This window comes from Clytia hemisphaerica, unplaced genomic scaffold (genome assembly GCF_902728285.1).
Source record: "Clytia hemisphaerica strain Z4C2 unplaced genomic scaffold, Clytia hemisphaerica genome assembly, whole genome shotgun sequence".
In the NCBI taxonomy this organism is placed as follows: Eukaryota; Metazoa; Cnidaria; class Hydrozoa; order Leptothecata; family Clytiidae; genus Clytia; species Clytia hemisphaerica.
Window position 1 is genome coordinate 2,445,746 of NW_027103674.1, and position 18,074 is coordinate 2,463,819.

An 18,074-nucleotide genomic window follows, 5' to 3' on the forward strand; every position below is an offset into this window, starting at 1 on the left:
TTTACAGCTTTTATAAGTGTTTTAGTTAGGAGCATTGATTTGTTTTATGCTTATCAATTAAAAATACCTATCAAAAAAAGTGAGTGAAATTGAAAAAATGATAAAAGATAAAATTGAATTCCTCCTAACTTTGAGAGGTTAAAAGATCTGGTTTCGTAGCTCTAAATGGCTCGGGAGAAATGGAATGGAATAATCAATCTTTCTTCGACCTCCTGATATTCAATTATTATAAAAAGCCCATTTTGTTTTTATTTTTCAAAACCCATTTCAAAAAATGCTCGTCTTTCAAAAGTGTAAAAACATACCGACTTTGATAATGCTCTTGGCATTCTTAGGCCAAATTCCATGATGATGGTATTCTTACCTTATTCTTAATTTTTTTGCCAATTTTATCATAAGTATTCTTATAAAATATATTATCTGGATTTTGGAAAAAGTATGAAATTTTGTCTTGAAACGAAATGTTTGCACCTTTCCACCATGTAAAACCATTATTTCCATTTTCTCGTTTGTCAAATCTATGTCAAAAAGTCTTAGGTCTTGCATAACCCCCAGGGTTTATCTTATATTAAAAAGGTACGTCATTCTTTACTCCAATTGAGCAAGCATAATAACAGAGTACTAGCCGGTACCCGGCGTCGCACGCCGGTTTAGCTGTTTGCTGAACGCATTTAAAGTCCTTTGAGATGTTGGGAAGGTGGCTTAAACACGATGAAATCAAAATTAAAGGGAAGAATTCTCTTCAAATTTTGACTCTATCCCTCCTGGGTGACGTATCTTTTAACCATATTTTGAAAAATATTTTTGTGGCAAAAATGATCAGAAAACAGAAAGGGCGTCATTCCCAAATTACACCATACCGGCGACCAGCGACGTCCGAGGCGGCTCTGCAATTAGATTTTTTTTCTCGCTTCACTCGCGTTATATATGCCGTAGTTCTTAATGTTTAGGAAAACTTTGATGTCAAGATAGGCGGAGTGAAATAATAGACATGACATGCAATTCGTCGAAAAAAGGCAGCCCGGGGGGTGTACTTAGGCAAGAGAAGGGTATGGGTATGGGTATGTGCCGGCCTTAAGGGTGCCTTTTTTGAAACATGGCAGTTTGAAAAATCGGAAAATCAAACTTCAGTCCCACTAAGAATTGGAAAAATAGGAAAATTTCAACTTTTTGCCCCCAGAAAGATAGAAATTTGGTCAAATTAGTTCCAAAAAGTGAATTAAAATTCACACAATTTCCCTTGTTTCTTCTCCTCTTTATTCTACTAAGGGTCCGAGGGACAGGGCTGAAAGTCAGCTCGAAACCATAGTCCCCCCGGAAGGCAGCTAGGACACGCAGACAAAAAAGCGTGATAGATAGCGCTATTTTATTGTTGCTTTTTATAAAATAACTTCGTCATAACTTCAATAATTTTTCAAATTCAACAATGACTTAGATTTACAGCAAAATAATTATCGACATACATGTTTAAAGGTCCCTTTTTACGAAGAAAGAATTCTAGTTTTTACCGCCTTTTGAATGTATTTTTAATGTTGCTGTTGTTCTAACAAACTTGTTATGTGATTATTGTGTTCTTTTCTTTAACAGATTCTGTTTAAAAGATTTCTTTTGTTTTGAAAAGAATTCGAATGTTTCAAATCAAATAAGGTCGTTAATTACATTCGAAAACATAAAACAAAAGAAAAGAAAGAAAAAAAAAGAAAAAGTCTAATCTATCAATCAAAACAAAGTCTTTATAAAACGGCGCGAATATCGTTAAACACATTTGTGGAGCAAGAACTAAAAGTCATCTTTTGGAAGAACAAAAACATTGCGTTAGAAAACGAAAGTAGAAAACACAGACAAACACACATACAGACTACCACTATTAATATATAGATTCTCCACCAAAATAATAATCTTGAGGAATGTTTTCATATCTCCACCAATTAACCTTAAGACTACGTCCGTAAAATTCCATCTTCGAACACTTCTTCAAATCGTTTGGATGAAGAAGAAACACATTTGCATTTCTCGGTAATCTTTTTTCCAATCCTTCAACTATTAGATCAAAATCTTGTTCATCGTATTTACAGTCTTTTGCCTTTGATCCAAAAAACAAATGTTCGTGATACTTTTTCACGTCCTTACAAATCAAAACAAACTTTTGATCGACATATTGTTTTCCATTCTCCATCGAACGTGACATATCTTCATACCACAATTTGTAATTTTTACCGACAAAGTCTCCTCTCCCTGTATTATAATTCACCAAAAACCTTTCTGCTCCTTCGAAAAACCTGTCAGGTATATTGCCCAAAGGCTTCTGGACTTTTTCTTGCACAGCTTTTTCTGCACCTTCAATTTCTTGTTTTTGATTAACTTCTGTTTTCAAATGTTCGAAATCATTTCTCAGGGCTTGCACTTCATTTTCCAGTTTGCCTTTTTGAGTTTGCGTTTGATCTTTCAACTCAACTTTCAAACCTTCTATTCCATTTTTAAGTACTTGAACTTTCTTTTCTAATTTGCCATTTTGAGCCTTCAAGCTGCCCATCTCATTTTCGAGGGCTTGAAAGTCATTTTCCAATTTGCCATTTTGAGCTTTCAAGCCGCCCAAGTTCTGTTTAAGGGCTTCGAATTCATTTTTCAGATCAGCTTCAGCGACTGTTTTCTCGAGAGCTTGATTTTGAATTTTGAGTGTTTCGATTTCTTTTGCCATTTGACCTCCATTATTTTTGTTTTCCTGCTGCGCCTTCAATTTAACAATCTCATTGTCATGTTTGAGTGTTTGTATCTCGTTCTTTAGAGCTTGGTTTTCTTCTTTCAAAGAATTTTCAGTCAAGCTTACAACGACCTTCTCTTCGTTTTTCTCCTGTTTCGCCTTCAATTTAGCAATTTCATTGTCATGTTTGAGTGTTTGTATCTCGTTTTGCATTTCAAGAGTTTTGATTTTGTTTTCCAAAGTCTCTTTTTCATATTTCACTCTCAATTCAGCATTTTCTTGTTTCAGTTTTCGGTGTTCTTCGTGAATTGTTCGTTCACGATCAACTGAGCTGTGTGCTTCATTCATTTTTATTTTGTCCTATGGAGAAAAAAAAATTAAAAACCTTTAATAAGGATTAGATGGTTTAATGCTTTTATTTGCTTCGTATATTCCTTCTATCTGCTATGGTACTGTGGGAATTTCGCTAGAAAACTATTCTAGTTTAACTATTTTCAAAATATGAGATATCAAATGGAACAATGTTTCACTTTAGCAAGAAAATAAGAGAACTTCAAAGTACCGTTCTAGCGAATATCATAATTTCGAATTCCGAAAATAGTTAGACAAATGAAAAGAACTGAACATTTTATTCAAAACTATAGAGCCTGGAAGCCAAACCAAAAACCTCAATTATTCAGTTATCCCTTCTTAAGAAAATTAACTTGTGATAACAAGATTGAAGGTATATTCTTTACTAGCAGGCATAAAGAAGATTTATGACTATAACTTTCGAAAAATTGAAGAGAAAAATATTTTTCGCGATTATCTGGGAAAAAAGTGAAAAGTTTTAAATCAATATTGACTGTGATAATACGAAAACGTTTGTGGCCTTTAAGAGGAATCTTAGTGCTAAAGATATGCTAATAATTCAACGACTTTCGTAAAGAATTTTTTCGCAGGTTTAAAGTTTTACAAATCATTCTATTGAGAGTTTAGAATCTTATTTTGCAAATAAGTCCAAAACTTGCGAAAATCTCAAAAATATTTTTTCGTGAAAGTTTGAACACCTAATATTAAAATGCAAAAAAACCGTAATGATACCCACATAAAAAACACGCTGTAGTCAATACTATATATCCAGGATGACTTTCGCAAAAAAGAATACCATCTTGAAATGAAAAAACAAACAGCATTCTTATAAAAAAGCGTATAATATAGGTTACAAGCATATAGACATATAAATTCATATGTCTATGGTACAAGGATCGTTAGATAACAAATTCTAATTGGCACTCCAAATATTTACATATACCTTTGTTTATAAGAACCCGTAGATTTTTAGATTTTTGTTTAGGCTCAGATTCGCTTTTAGTCTCAATTTGTTCTTATCATCTTCTTATTTTTAGGGCGATATTGAGGCATGTTAACCTACTTATACTACCTTGTCCCTGAATTTACCAATTTACTAACAGTTCAGACATTTCAAGCTCAACATTGTTCAAAAATTGTTCTTATTTTTCAACACTTTTGTGCCTCATTGTTTTCATAAAATCGTTCTTATAAAAAAGAGTATATCAAGTTAAGTCAGTCCTTTTCTTATGGCATTGCGTTGCTTAGGACTCGAGCGTCTATCTTAAAATATTACAGCTTTTTCCCCAACCAGCTATTTTAATCATAAATGTGATTTTAAAATTTTCAAACAAAAAACTATATTTCAATCAGGTGGGTGTTGAATTAGGCTGCTTGCATCCACTAACGGATTCGTGCTCCTCATAGAGGATGCTTTATAAGCGAGATTTGCCGCCTTTAGCCGATATTGTCAGTTCTACAGATATGTTACAGATTATTTCAAGGTATGTTAGTTGTGTATATACAATACATTTGAGAGTTATATTGAATATTTCTAACATTACTTCTTTTTGATTCTACAAATTCAAAAGGGAGTGTTGTTGTTCCTTTGTAAGATGTTAAATCTGAATTTTCTTTGAAAACCTTTTCTCAAACTCATTTCTGAATTAAAAAAAAACTCTTTTTGACCATACTGTTAATAAATGTAGTTGAGAAGACATTTCTGGTTGACGTGGCGGTACCAGACGACGCTTGGGTAGGAAAACGTGGTGTTGGTGGTGGTGGTGGTGGTGGTAAATTTGGGTTAGGGTGGTGGAAATTTGCAGAAGAAGCAGGTAGATGGGTAGAATTCCATGTGCGGTCGTCAAGTTGATTTATGAAGAAGCCATTTTTACTATCAATTATTATTTCAAAAAATCTTGTGACGATTGGATGAGAAGGTGAACTGAACTAAGTGTCTGAACTCAAACTCTGCTAGTCGAAGTCCAAGGAACTGGGCGGAGTAGAAGCGGGCGTACAGTTTTAACCCTACTGTAAATGAAGATGAAATCAAAGAAAAAAATGGAGATCGAAAATTTTCTACACATTTTATTACTTATAAGAACAAATAAAGAAAAACTCTCACTCTCAGTAACAAAAACATTAATATGATATTCATATGATGTATAATTTCTAAGACAAAACAAAATACACAACAAAAGCGAGATATAAAATATAATTATGAACCAATTAAACTGAGAGAAAATGAAAATGCTATAATACAAAAGGAACATAAAACGAATCGAACGACAACTAACTAATCAGTGGTGGTTTTATCTCACCCTTAAGTATAGCCAGCCTTTTTAGTTCGTATGTAGTATTGATTTGTTTTATGTTTATCAATTAATATCTATCAAAAGAAAATTGGGTTAAATTAAAAAAAAAAATTAAGAATAAAGCTGAATTCCTCCTAACTTTGAGAGGTTATAAGTACTGGTTGAGTAGCTCTAAATGGCTCGGGAGAAATGGAATGGAATAATCAATCTTTTTCCGACCTCCCGATATTCAATTATTAAAAAGCCCATTTATTTTTATCTTTAAAAACCTATTTTTAGAAAATGCACATTTTTGCCAAAAGTGTAAAAAAAACACAGACTTTAATAAATGTTCATGGCATTCTTAGGCCAAATTCCATGATGATGGTATTCTTACCTTATTCTTAGTTGTTTTATTTGCCAATTTCATCATGAATATTCTTATAAAATATATTTATCCTGGTTTTTGGAAAAAGTATGAAATTTTGTCTTGCAATGAAATGTTTACAGACTTTTTGATCTTGCATAACCCCTAGGGTTTACCTTATATGAAAAAGGTACGTCATTCTTTACTCCAATTTGGGCAAGCATAATAACAGAGTTTCCTCCACCAAAATAATAATCTTGAGGAACGTTTTTATATCTCCATAACTGACTACGTCCGTGAAATTTCATCTTCGAACACTTCTTCGAATCATTTGGATGAAGAAGAAACACATTTGTATTTTTCGGTAATCTTTTTTCCAATCCTTCAACTATTAAATCATCATCTCGTTCATTGTATTTAACGTCTTTTGCCTTTGATCCAAAATACAAAAATTGGTGATACTCTTTTGCCACGTCCTTACGAATCAAAACAAACTTTTGATTGACATATTGTTTACGATTCTCCATCAAACGTGACATATCTTCATACCACAATTTGTAATTTTCACCAATAAAATCTTCTCTCCCTGTATTGTAATCCATCCAAAACTTTTCTGCTCCTTCGAAAAACCGGTCAGGTATTTTGCCCAAAGGCTTCCGGACTTTTTCCTGCACAGCTTTTTGAGCACCTTCAATTTCTTGTTTTTGATTAACTCCTGTTTTCAAATATTCGAAATCATTTCTCAGGGCTTGAACTTCATTTTCCAGTTTGCCTTTTTGAGTTTGCATTTGATCTTTCAACTCAACCTTCAAGCCGTCTATTCCATTTTTAAGGGCTTGAACTTCCTTTTCTAATTCACCATTTTGAGCTTTCAAGCCGCCCATCTCATTTTCAAGGGTTTGAAAGTCTTTTTCCAATTTGCCATTTTGAGCTTTCAAGCCGCCCATTTCCTGTTTAAGGGCTTCGAATTCATTTTTCAGATCAGCTTCAGCGACTGTTTTCTCGAGAGCTTGATTCTGAATTTTGAGTGTTTCGATTTCTTTTGCCATTTGACTTCCATTATTTTTGTTCTCCTGCTGCGCCTTCAATTTAGCAATTTCATTGTCATATTTGAGTGTTTGTATCTCGTTCTTGAGAGCTTGGTTTTCTTCTTTCAAAGCATTTTCAGTCAAGCTTACAACGACCTTCTCTTCGTTTTTCTCCTGTTTCGCCTTCAATTTATCAATTTCATTGCCATGTTTGAGTGTTTGTATCTCGTTCTGCATCTCAAGAATTTTGATTTTGTTTTCCAAAGTCTCTTTTTCATATTTCGCTCTCAATTCAGCATTTTCTTGCTTCAGTTTTCGGTGTTCTTCGTGGATTGTTCGTTCACGATCAGCTGAGCTGTGTGCTTCATTCATTTTGCTTAACTTGCCCTAAAGTATAGTTTAATTTGCGAAAGCTCTTATGAAATTTGCTTTCAGTGGATTAAATTTAACGTGGATTAATCTTGGCGATATTTGCGAAATTTAGTCCACGCGAAATATTTGAAATCCTAATTTTGCCCAAAACCTCAAAAGAAATTAAAGAAAACAGGGCTGATTCGCGAACTTTGATCCTTGCGAAATTTTTAGATTCCAGATTCGTGAAAAAAAATCAACATGAAAGTTAATTCACTTAAAGTATATTTCATAAAAGCTTTCGAAATTTGTGTGTAGATATTACCAATAAACAAAATACTACACTGCAAGTAAAAACCAAAAGACACAAAATCAACTTAAAAACACCTCATTACGCTGACATTAATTTGAGTTGATTAAACAGATAGAGGTGTATTTAATTATGAAATCCTAAAACAAAATAAAAGACTAAGCTTCATGCTTTATTCTCATTGCACTATTGAGCTTAATAATAGCTTCAATATATAGCGATTAGATATTTGCATGATGAAATAGATCTGTATTGTCGTTATTAAGTTTGTTTTATGAGCGTGCTAATCTCTTTCTTTGATTAATGAGTATAGTAACGTCATGAAAATTGTAAAGAAAGTTAATGCTTTTTAATCACAATATTGAGGTTAAGCATACCAGGATAATCACGACGACGGACGAAAAATGTAATAGTCTAGTGAAAATACGAAATCTGATTGGTTGAAAGTCACTAGCCTGTTAAATTTTCGCTTGTCGTCGTGATTTTACCGATTTACTTAACTTCACTCTTTTCTGTTGTAAAAACAATCATTGTGTTAAACACACGCAACAACGAACCCTCTACTCAGAATCATGTTCGAACTTAGATGATGCTATTGTCCGTATAATATGTTATTATGATATAACATAGTTTGTATATTATATAAAACGTAAACGTAATATGTTTCGCGGCGGATAGAGTCTGTGTTAATAAATCCCATTTCTCATATTTTACAAAATCTCAATATAACACAAAAAAGGAGGAAGAAAAGCAAGAAAACTTCTTATTGCCTACTTAATTTTTTGAAATCCAAATATATTTTCCAATCTATGATTTGGTGCTTCACAGAGAAATTAAACAATACGTAATCTTATATTTGTAAGCCCTCGCCAGCTAAAAATGTCTTTAATGGCAAATTTCTAGACAAAGGAAATATCACTTACCAAGCATCCCCTATGAGGAGCACGAATCCGTTTGTGGATGCAAGCAGCCTAGGTTAAACCGAAGATTCCCAAAATGATACTTGATGCCTCTCTCTCTGCTCGATGCTCAACAACTAAAGAGACGGATCAAAAAGTAAGAAATATTACTTACAAAAGTCTATTCTGAAATAATTTGCAGTCTGTACTTTTTCAAACATTGCTTTTGAGGAAAATGAGTTCTAATGAAAGATAATACATCGTTGGAGAGACAATTTCGAGTGGCTTTATAAAATAGTATTTTTAGAATTTCCTGAAAAATTTGAAAATGAAGATGAAAATTGAAGAAAAAATGGAGATCGAAAATTCTCTTATTTCCTACACATTTTATTACTTAGGCGAGACCAATTTAATTTGTTGTTCTACACGTTTTTTTATAAGAACAAACTATATAAGAACATAAGGCTTCGAGTCCCAAAAATTTAAGAACATTCTAAGAACATTCTAAGGCTTTGGAGACGTTTTCTTAAGAAATTATATCAAAATGCTCAAAAAATGCTGAAAATAAGAACATTTTAAGAAAATTTTTAAGCTTCAAATCCAAAAAACTAAGAACATCCGAAGGCTTCGAAAATTTTTGACGTTCTTATAAAAAAAAACGTGTACGGGCCCGACCGACCCTATTTTTGCTAAAATCAAAAAAATAATAATATTGAATTTCCACTACACGTGCATTTTTTTATAAGAACAAACTATATAAGAACATAAGGCTTCGAGGCCCAAAAATTTAAGAACATTCTAAGAACATACTGAGGCTTTGGAGACTTAAAAACATGCATTTTCTTAAGAAATTACATCAAAATGCTCAAAAAATGCTGAAAATAAGAACATTTTAAGAACATTTCAGTGCCGTAGCAACTGGGGGGGCAAGGGAGGGCTATGCCCCCCCCCCAATAATTTTTTCAAAAATGGTTATTTTGCAAAATGCAAAGTTTTTCTTTTTTAATTTGTCATAATTGTCACAATTGAGTGCATTTTCAAGCAATCTAGAGCTCAAATTTTCAAAATTCCCCCCTCGGGCCAAACCATGGTTGGTCCTCGCGGTGTCACTAAACTTCAGCTCCCCCAATATGAAAATGCTTCCTACGGCACTGCATTTTTAGGCTTCAAATCCAAAAAAACTAAGAACATTCGAAGGCTTCGAAAATTATTTTGACGTTCTTATAAAAAAAACGTGTACAATATATTTTACACACTAGTTATTTGTAATAATAAAACTTGAATAAAGCTGAAAATTATTTCAAGAAATTGAAAAATTTAGAAAATCAAGCATTCCATACACTAAGGTTTTATTATGATCTTCATCGAAGATAAAAAAAGTGAATTTTTTAACCAGATATTTTTTGGAAAACATTTTCGGTACCTTACCAACCCTGATAAATGAAAAATTTATTTTTATTTTACCGACCGACCGACCCTTATTTTGCTAACGATCTGCCCGTAGAACAACAAATTAAATTGGTCTCGCCTTATAAGAATAAATAAAAAAAAACTCTCACGGAAGTAACAAAACATTAATATGATATTCAAACGATGTATGATTTCTAAGACAATTGATACACAACAAAAGAGACATGAAAGATAATTATGAACTAATTAACCTAGAGAAAATGAAAATGCTATAATACAAAAGGAGCATAAAACAAATCAAACAAAAAATACTGCTCAGCGGCAGTATTCTCTCGCCCTTATAGACGTCAGTTTCTTTGCAGCCTTTTTAAGAATTTTGCATTGCATTTAAGAATTTTGCATTTTGCATTTGCAAAAATGCACGTTTTTGCCAAAAGTGTAAAATATAACGACTAAAAAATACCGATGTTCATGGCATTCTTAGGCTAAATTCCATGATGATGGTATTCTTACCTTATTCTTAATTTGTTTGCCAATTTTATCATAAAAATTCTCATAAAATATATTATCTGGATTTTGGAAAAAGTATGAAATTTTGTCTTGAAATGAAATGTTTGCACCTTTCCACCATGTAAAACTATTATTTTCGTGAAATCGATGTACTTTATTTTTCTCGTTTGTCAAATCTAAGTCAAAAGTATTTTGATCTTGCATGACACCCCTAGGGTTTATCTTATATGAAAAAGGTACGTCATTCTTTACTCCAATTGGGCAAGCATAATAACAGAGTATTCTCCACCAAAATAATAATCTTGAGGAATGTTTTCATATCTCCACCAATTAACCTCTTCAAAATTTCCGAAAAATTCCATCTTCGAACACTTCTTCCAATCATTTGGATGAAGAAGAAAAACATTTACATTTTTCGGTAATTTTTTTTCCAATCCTTCAACTATTAAGTCAAAATCTTTTTCATTGTATTGAACTCCTTTTGCCTTTGGTCCAAAAAACAATTCTTTGCGATACCTTTTCACGCCTTTACGAATCAAAACAAACTTTTGATCGACGTATTGTTTACGATTTTCCATCGAACGTGACATATCTTCATACCACAATTTATAATCATCACCGAAAAAATCTTCTCTCCCTGTATTGTAATTCAACAAAAACTTTTCTGCTCCTTCGAAAAACCGGCGATTAAAATCTGTTTTCAAATGTTCGAAATCATTTCTCAGGGCTTGAACTTCATTTTCCAGCTTGCCTTTTTGAGTTTGCATTTGATCTTTTAACTCAACTTTCAAGCCTTCTATTCCATTTTTAAGGTCTTCAACTTCCTTTTCTAATTTGCCATTTTGAGTTTTCAAGCCGCTCATCTCATTTTCAAGGGCTTGAACTTCCTTTTCTAATTTGCCATTTTGAGCTTTCAAGCCGCCCATCTTATTTTCAAGGGCTTGAAAGTCATTTTTCAATTTGCCATTTTGGGCTTTCAAGCCGCCCATTTCCTGTTTAAGGTCTTCGAATTCATTTATCAGATCAGCTTCAGCCACTTTTTTCTCGAAAGCTTGATTCTGAATTTTGAGTGCTTCGATTTCTTTTGCCATTTGACTTCCATTATTTTTGTTTTCCTGCTGCGCCTTCAATTTAGCAATTTCATTGTCATGTTTGAGTGTTTGTATCTCGTTCTTGAGAGCTTGGTTTTCTTCTTTCAAAGCATTTTCAGTCAAGCTTACACCGACCTTCTCTTCGTTTTTCTCCTGTTTCGCCTTCAATTTAGCAATTTCATTGCCATGTTTGAGTGTTTGTATCTCGTTCTGCATCTCAAGAATTTTGATTTTGTTTTCCAAAGTCTCTTTTTCATATTTCACTCTCAATTCAGCATTTTCTTGTTTCAGTTTTCGGTTTCCTTCGTGAATAGTTCGTTCACGATCAACTGAGCTGTGTGCTTCATTCATTTTTTATTTTGTCCTATTGAAACAAAATTTAAAAAACCTTTTAGATGGTTGTCTCGTATCCTTCTATATGCTACGGTACTGTGGGAAATTCGCTAGAAAACTACACGTTTTTTTTATAAGGAACCTTAACTTTGCTCTGATCCTGGAGTTCCTTATTTTTACAGAGAATTTCAGCCTCAAAGTTCCTTATCGAGTTCCTTATTTACATAGCTGCTAAGTTTGGATTCGCAAAATATTTAACTTCTTTATAAGTATAACTTCTTCTAAACCTGAGCAGTTCCTTAACAATTCCTTATTTTTTGGACCATTTTCAGCCTCGAGTTCCTTATAAACGTGTTCCTTATATAAAAAAAACGTGTATTCTAGTTTAACTATTCTCAAAATTTGAGATATTAAATGGAACAATGTTTCACTTTAACAAGAAAACAAGAGAACTTTAAAGTACCGTTCTACCGAATATCAATAATTTCGAATTCGGAAAATAGTTAGACAAATGAAACTGAAGATTTTACTCAAAACTATAGAGCCTAGAAACCAAACCAAAAACCTCAATTATTCTGTTATCCCTTTAAGAAAATTGACATGTGATTAACAAGTCTGATGCTATGTTCTTCACTTAAAATTAAATATTTGTTACAATTTTATAAATTACAATAATTTAACGACTTTTGTAAAGATTTTTTTGCAAGTTTAAAGCTTTACAAACCATTCTATTGATAATTGAGAATCTGATTTTGCGAATAAGCCCAGTTTGTACGCCTAACATAAAATGAAAGTAGTCGTGATACACACATAAAACACACTATTGTCAATATCATACACTGCATTCAAATAAAATATCAAAACAAGTTAAAAATGCACTCAGGATTCAAAACATTTCACAATCGTATCGAGTTTCATTATACACCTTTTTTTAAAAGAATATTCATGATGAATTTAGCAAAAGGAAAAAAAGAATATGCTAAGAATGACACCATCATGGAATTTGACAACTGAACCTAAGAATACCAATTTTTTGGTGCATTTTACCTTTAAATTGCAAACTTCGCCCCAGCTATGCTAAAAGCTTTCACAAAAATGCCAAATCTCTGCTTGAGGTATATGCAAGTAGAGACTGGTTTGGATCCTAACCTAAGAATATACCGTAAGAATATTTCAGGATAACTTACCCAAAAACTTATATCCATCATGAAATGAAAAAAACAGCATTCTTATAAAAGAGTTGTCTAATACCATAGGGTCCAAGGATCTCTTATAATTGGCACTCCAAATATTTACATATACCCTTTTTTATAAGAACCAGTAGTTTTTTAAATTTTTGCTTAAGCTCAGCTGTTCTTATTCATATTGGCACTTTTAGTCTCAAATTGTTCATACCATGTTCTTATTTTTAGGGTGATGTTGAGGCATGTTTACCCTTCTTATACTAACTTTGACCCTGAATTTATCAATTTACCAAAAGTTCAAACATTTCAAGCGTAACATTGTTCTTAAATTGTTCTTATTTTTCAACACTTTTGTGCCTCGTTGTTTTTAAAAATTGTTCTTATGTGTTAAGTCTGACCTTTTCTTATGACATTGCGTTGCTTAGGACTCGAGCGCCAATCTTAAATATTTTCAGCCTTTTTTTTCTCAGCAAGCTATTTTAATCATGAAAGTAATAAGATTTTCAATCAAAAAACTAGATTTCAATCAGGTGGGTGCCGAATATCTTGGGAAAAGATTGTTATTGTTATAAAATTATCCTTCGTCTGCTATATTAGATAAATAGAATAAAGAGAGTTTGGCGGATTTAGCTCAAATTCGCCTAATCAAGTTACCGCCAAAATTAATATTTTCCTTCGGCCGCCAAATTAAATTCTCGCCATTATTATACTACTTATTATTTTACTTTTTCCCTCAGCTATTTCAGGCCTTAAAACAGGTTTTCCATTATTTAATAGCCAAAATTATCCTTCGTCTGCCATATTAGATTCCCGCCAAAATTTCTTCTCTTAAGGTACTAAACATTAGTGGCCTCTTTTAGCAGAATTTGGGAGAGGGGACATCATGCGAAATTTTGTTTTGTATTGTGTATAAATTCAGTTTTCTTTAAAACGTCATTTTCATTTCAGGCATGATTTGGCGAAAATTGCGAGTACCTTCATTGAAGATTTGCTTCCTGGTACATATACAATGTTCATTGATGCTTACCAAAAAAAGAATTACATTGAAATGGTATCTAATAGCAACGCTCTTATTGAAGGGCTAAAAGACATGGATCAAGTCCTCGCCGCTGATCGTTATTCGTTGCTTGGTAACTGGATTGAAAGTGCCAAAAAGTACGGCGCCGATGTGGCGGAAAAGAAAAACCTCGAATTCAACGCCCGTAACCAGATCACGTTATGGGGACCTATCGGGCAGATTGAAGATTATGCCAATAAGAATTGGGCGGGGTTGATCAGTTCTTATTACATGCAAAGATGGGCCTCATTTACTAAATATCTTCTCGAGTGTTACGCTTCAAAGAAACCGTACGATGATAAAATCTTCAAAGCGAGGCTGATGGATTTTGAAAAGCTCTGGAATGAAGAGAACCAAGCATTCCCGGTCAAACCTGAAGGCGATATTCTACAAATGTCACAAACCATTCTTGCGAAGTATAACCATATCTATCAATCTAATATCCATGTTTTCAATCGGGATTGGGCGTTGGGGCGACAACGAGGCGCCCACTTGGCGGAGATTGGTTATCTGGTTGCTATTGAGGAGCGCAAGAAGTTGAGGGAGAAACGCCGCGCACGAAAAATGAAACACGACTAGTAAGCAGGTTAGTAGGCACAGTTTATTACCGTCGTTTAGGGAAAGATTCTACTTCCTGGACTAAGATTCTAGTGACTTTTCCGGAAAATTTCCGCTGTTTCAGCATGAGATTGGAAAATTTTTTCTTCTTAAAAGTACGAAAAATCTACTAAGAAAACTGCCTCTATCGCACTATTCGACGGAAGATGACTTCGGTGAGATATATCTTTGGTTAACGTTTAAAGGGAATGGGATGAACCAGTCTTAAGAGATCCAATTTTTAGTTTTTATGACGTGGTCGATTATAACGTTATAATCAGTTTTTGCGGTTTGTCGCGAAAACGAGGGAAAAAACAATTAGGTTACAAATCAGGTAAGAAACTACATCATAGTACTCTTCATGTTCAGTCATTTGTTTGGTCATTTTCTGTCGGCTAATGCGATTTAAAAATTATCGTAATTTTCAAATTTCGAAATATGCTATAACTTACACGAGACCTTACTTTATGAAGGTCATTATTTCAACTTCTCATTGAATGGCAATGGTAGTTGAACTTTAATGTTAGAAGTGGAATCTTAACTAAAACGACGGTTGTAGGGATAGGTTTTTATTTGCAAGCTTGATTTCTGCCTGAAAAAACTAGAATATGCATTCGATATACAAAAAAATTCCAAATCACAAAAAAGTGCAGGGAAATAATACATTTCTGCGCAAATCGGATATTACAAATTAGCGCAGGTATTACGAATTGGCGCAATTATTACAAAAGTGGGCACAACATACTCTTTAGTTTTTTTTTAAAAGTCTGATTATTCCGATTTAAAATTTTAATTGACTATTTTTAATTAGTATGGAATTTGTTGTTATAAAAAACATGTTGTTATTTTTATCGAATTTTTATAAATTTGATGCATTTTGATATCTTTTTTTACTAATTTTCTAAAAATACTTTAAAATAAAACAAAGTTGTGAAAAATTATAATCATCAATTTTTCTGATATAGTTAATTTTCTATAAATTTTTCTATTAAGTCAGCAAGAAAGGGGTGTACCTAAACCTTAGCAAGTCGAGAAGATGTTTTCATAGCCTGGATATTCAGTCATGGTTTCAGCCCACTTTTCAGGTGCCCCCATTGAGCATGGTGCCCCCAGCAATTTAGGTCCCCTTGAGAAATTGCTTTGAGTTAGGTACCCCCATTCAGCCAAAAAAATTTGTTGTTATGCTATAAAGATGGCGACTGTAAATCAAAACAACCACATTAGAAAAATATAGCAAAGATGGCGTGATGGGGGAAACGAAAGAGAAATTGGATGGGAAACTAGGTGCTGGGGTAAAAAAATTCAATAATTTGAAATATTTTGAAATATTCGATTTGGAAAATATAACCAGCCCTCAGAGCCTCCATCAAGACAGCTAGGTACCCTTAATGAATAGGTAACCCCACAGAATTGCAAGGCATTAGCCATCCCTCTACTAACCTGGCCTAGGTGCCCTTCAGATTTCTGGGGGGGGGGGGGGGCTGACACCATGATTCAGATCGTAAACTATTTCACCGCCTAGGTTTATAATCTTATCTCTGGTTTACAGCTTGGTCCAACTAACTCGTCTGCAGGCATATTTGTCCCTGCATATGAGAGTGCATCTGATTGGCCAGTTCATTTCTAAACAAAATGGCCGCTGGAAAGGAGCCTTTATTAATGTGGCTGATGTTTTGATGTAGTTTAAAGTAGTTTTGAAAGTTATTTGAGTTTGTAAAAAGAGGTTTTTTAGTAAGTTAATTATGTGTGTTTTGATAGTCTGTCAACAAAGGTTCACTCACAGGCACTATAAATCAAAAAAACTGTACTCAACTTTTTTAGTTGCACCACACAAAATAGCCCAGATTCACGCATTCACGCAATCGAAAATTACATTTTCACGTTCACGCAAGTTTTTTTAATTCACGCATTCACGCATTATTTTTTCAATTTTCACGCATTCACGCAACCAAAAATACCCATTCACGCAATCACGCAAACCGCTGGGGGGGGGGCCATGAAAAGCAGCCTTACAAGATCTAAAACCGTTTAAAACATCCAAAGATTACACCAGAGTCCATGAACAAGTTTGCATGCATTATCATGACCAACCATGTTTTCTTGGAAAATGAACTTGCCTCTGTTTTCTTCTTTTTCGTGTTTTCATGTAACAGAAAGTTCTATCTTCACTAGCAAGTGGAGGACTATCCTATTTTTCCGAGCCTTTAGGCGAGGCAATATATCCTATATTGTACTAGTAAAAGTGTGATAACTGTGATTACTTTGAAATACAGCATGCATTTATGAACGCGTTTTTAGCCAATCAGATTGCTCGCATTTTTCATGTTGATGATAAAAGCAAATAAACTAAAATCAGCCACGGTAATATATCATAAAAATCTATAAAAAATGCCACTTGTTTGATTTTTTATACCAAAAGAATTGATAGAAGTCATATTTTTATATACAATCATTATTATGAAAACTTTGTAATAAGTACTTTAAAACCACCTAATTTTGGCTATATAATGCTATTATAATATTTTTCATCATTACAAATTCTCCTAATAAATATATAATATGTCAATATTATCCAATTTATCACCCTTCGTTCACTATCACACGGGACTTTCATATACGATCACATTCCTCATCAAAACATACCAGAGAAAGATGCGTACTGCCTCTTATATCACAATAGCATATTTAGTCAAGCCACTACTTCCCATCCAGAACGCCCGCGCATGGTTTTTACACAAACGCCGGATTGAAAAAATGCAGTCTTCAAAAACAAAGGAACCGTTAGTTACAACCCGTCGTCATCATTGCGGCGCGTTCTGGATGGGAAATAAGTGGCTTCACTTTTTCTTGCCTGGGAAAGATTAGAGATTCTGCTGTAGGCTTCAACTCGATGATTCCACCTTCCAAACGCTTTTTCAATAGACCTTATCGGAGTTTTTTATTTTAATAAGGTCTATTAGATAGTTTCCATATCTTTATGTCACTAAACCAGCGCAAGTGTTTATATTAGCATTAAGCTTTGATTTATAACCTCATCTCATGCACAGATAATATAAACCTTCAAATAACGGGACAAGCTGGAGTTTTTACAAGCTCTTATTTGATTTGGTTGGTCGTTAAGATGTAATAAAAGAATCTTATTACTTTTTCTAAAGAACGCGTCATCTCTATCATTTTAAATGACCAATTAGTGAAGTATGTTGTAAAAACTCCAGCTCATCCCCAAATAACCGACATCTGTAACATCAGAGTTTTACACCAACTTGATATTCGCCAAGATACATGCTTCATTGATACTTTCCCCGACTCGTGTGTCCAATTTAATTCTTCGAAAACCTAAAACATTAAAAAGTATACTATTATTTCTTCGAAAAAATGTTGCATGTCTGAGAAATATTTTGGTTTACACCAACCACGTATATATTCTTACTTTTAGGTTCCAAATATACATCCATGATTTATCAGCAACATATACCTTATCTTGCATTTTTGTGAATTGATGTTCTTTTAATGCACTATAACTTAAACCAAGAATTTATTATAGACACTGGATAACCAACGACCTATATTTTCATTGATTTCTCATGTTCTAGCCTTGTCCGCATTAATGAC

The 18,074-nt window shown here is 33.4% G+C and overlaps 2 protein-coding genes across 2 annotated transcripts; one reads left to right on the forward strand and one right to left on the reverse strand.

Moving 5' to 3' along the window:
- Positions 1-1,867: 1,867 nt before the first annotated feature.
- On the reverse strand, positions 1,868-11,650 carry LOC136803564 (uncharacterized). Its single transcript, XM_067060301.1, has 3 exons — positions 10,611-11,650; positions 5,869-7,107; positions 1,868-3,061 (listed from the first exon to the last, which is right to left on the reverse strand). Exons 1-3 carry the CDS (start codon positions 11,640-11,642, stop codon positions 1,868-1,870), a joined length of 3,465 nt encoding a protein of 1,154 aa, XP_066916402.1. The 5' UTR covers positions 11,643-11,650.
- Positions 11,651-13,856: 2,206 nt separating this feature from the next.
- LOC136803565 (alpha-N-acetylglucosaminidase-like) lies at positions 13,857-14,444 on the forward strand. Its single transcript, XM_067060302.1, has one exon. The coding sequence runs from the start codon at positions 13,857-13,859 to the stop codon at positions 14,442-14,444; it is 588 nt and encodes a 195-aa protein (XP_066916403.1).
- The last annotated feature ends 3,630 nt before the right edge of the window (positions 14,445-18,074 follow it).

Bases quoted from the DNA above. Each gene is read 5' to 3' on its own strand.
- LOC136803564 (XM_067060301.1), bottom strand. From the start codon at position 11,642: ATGAATGAAGCACACAGCTCAGTTGATCGTGAACGAACTATTCACGAA. The intron at 7,108-10,610 runs GTAAATGTTTTT...ACTATACTTTAG, and splicing joins AAAAAAAATTACCGAAAAAT to GGCAAGTTAAGCAAAATGAA. The intron at 3,062-5,868 runs GTAAACCCTAGG...TTTTCTCCATAG, and splicing joins ACGTACCTTTTTCATATAAG to GACAAAATAAAAATGAATGA.
- LOC136803565 (XM_067060302.1), top strand. From the start codon at position 13,857: ATGGTATCTAATAGCAACGCTCTTATTGAAGGGCTAAAAGACATGGAT.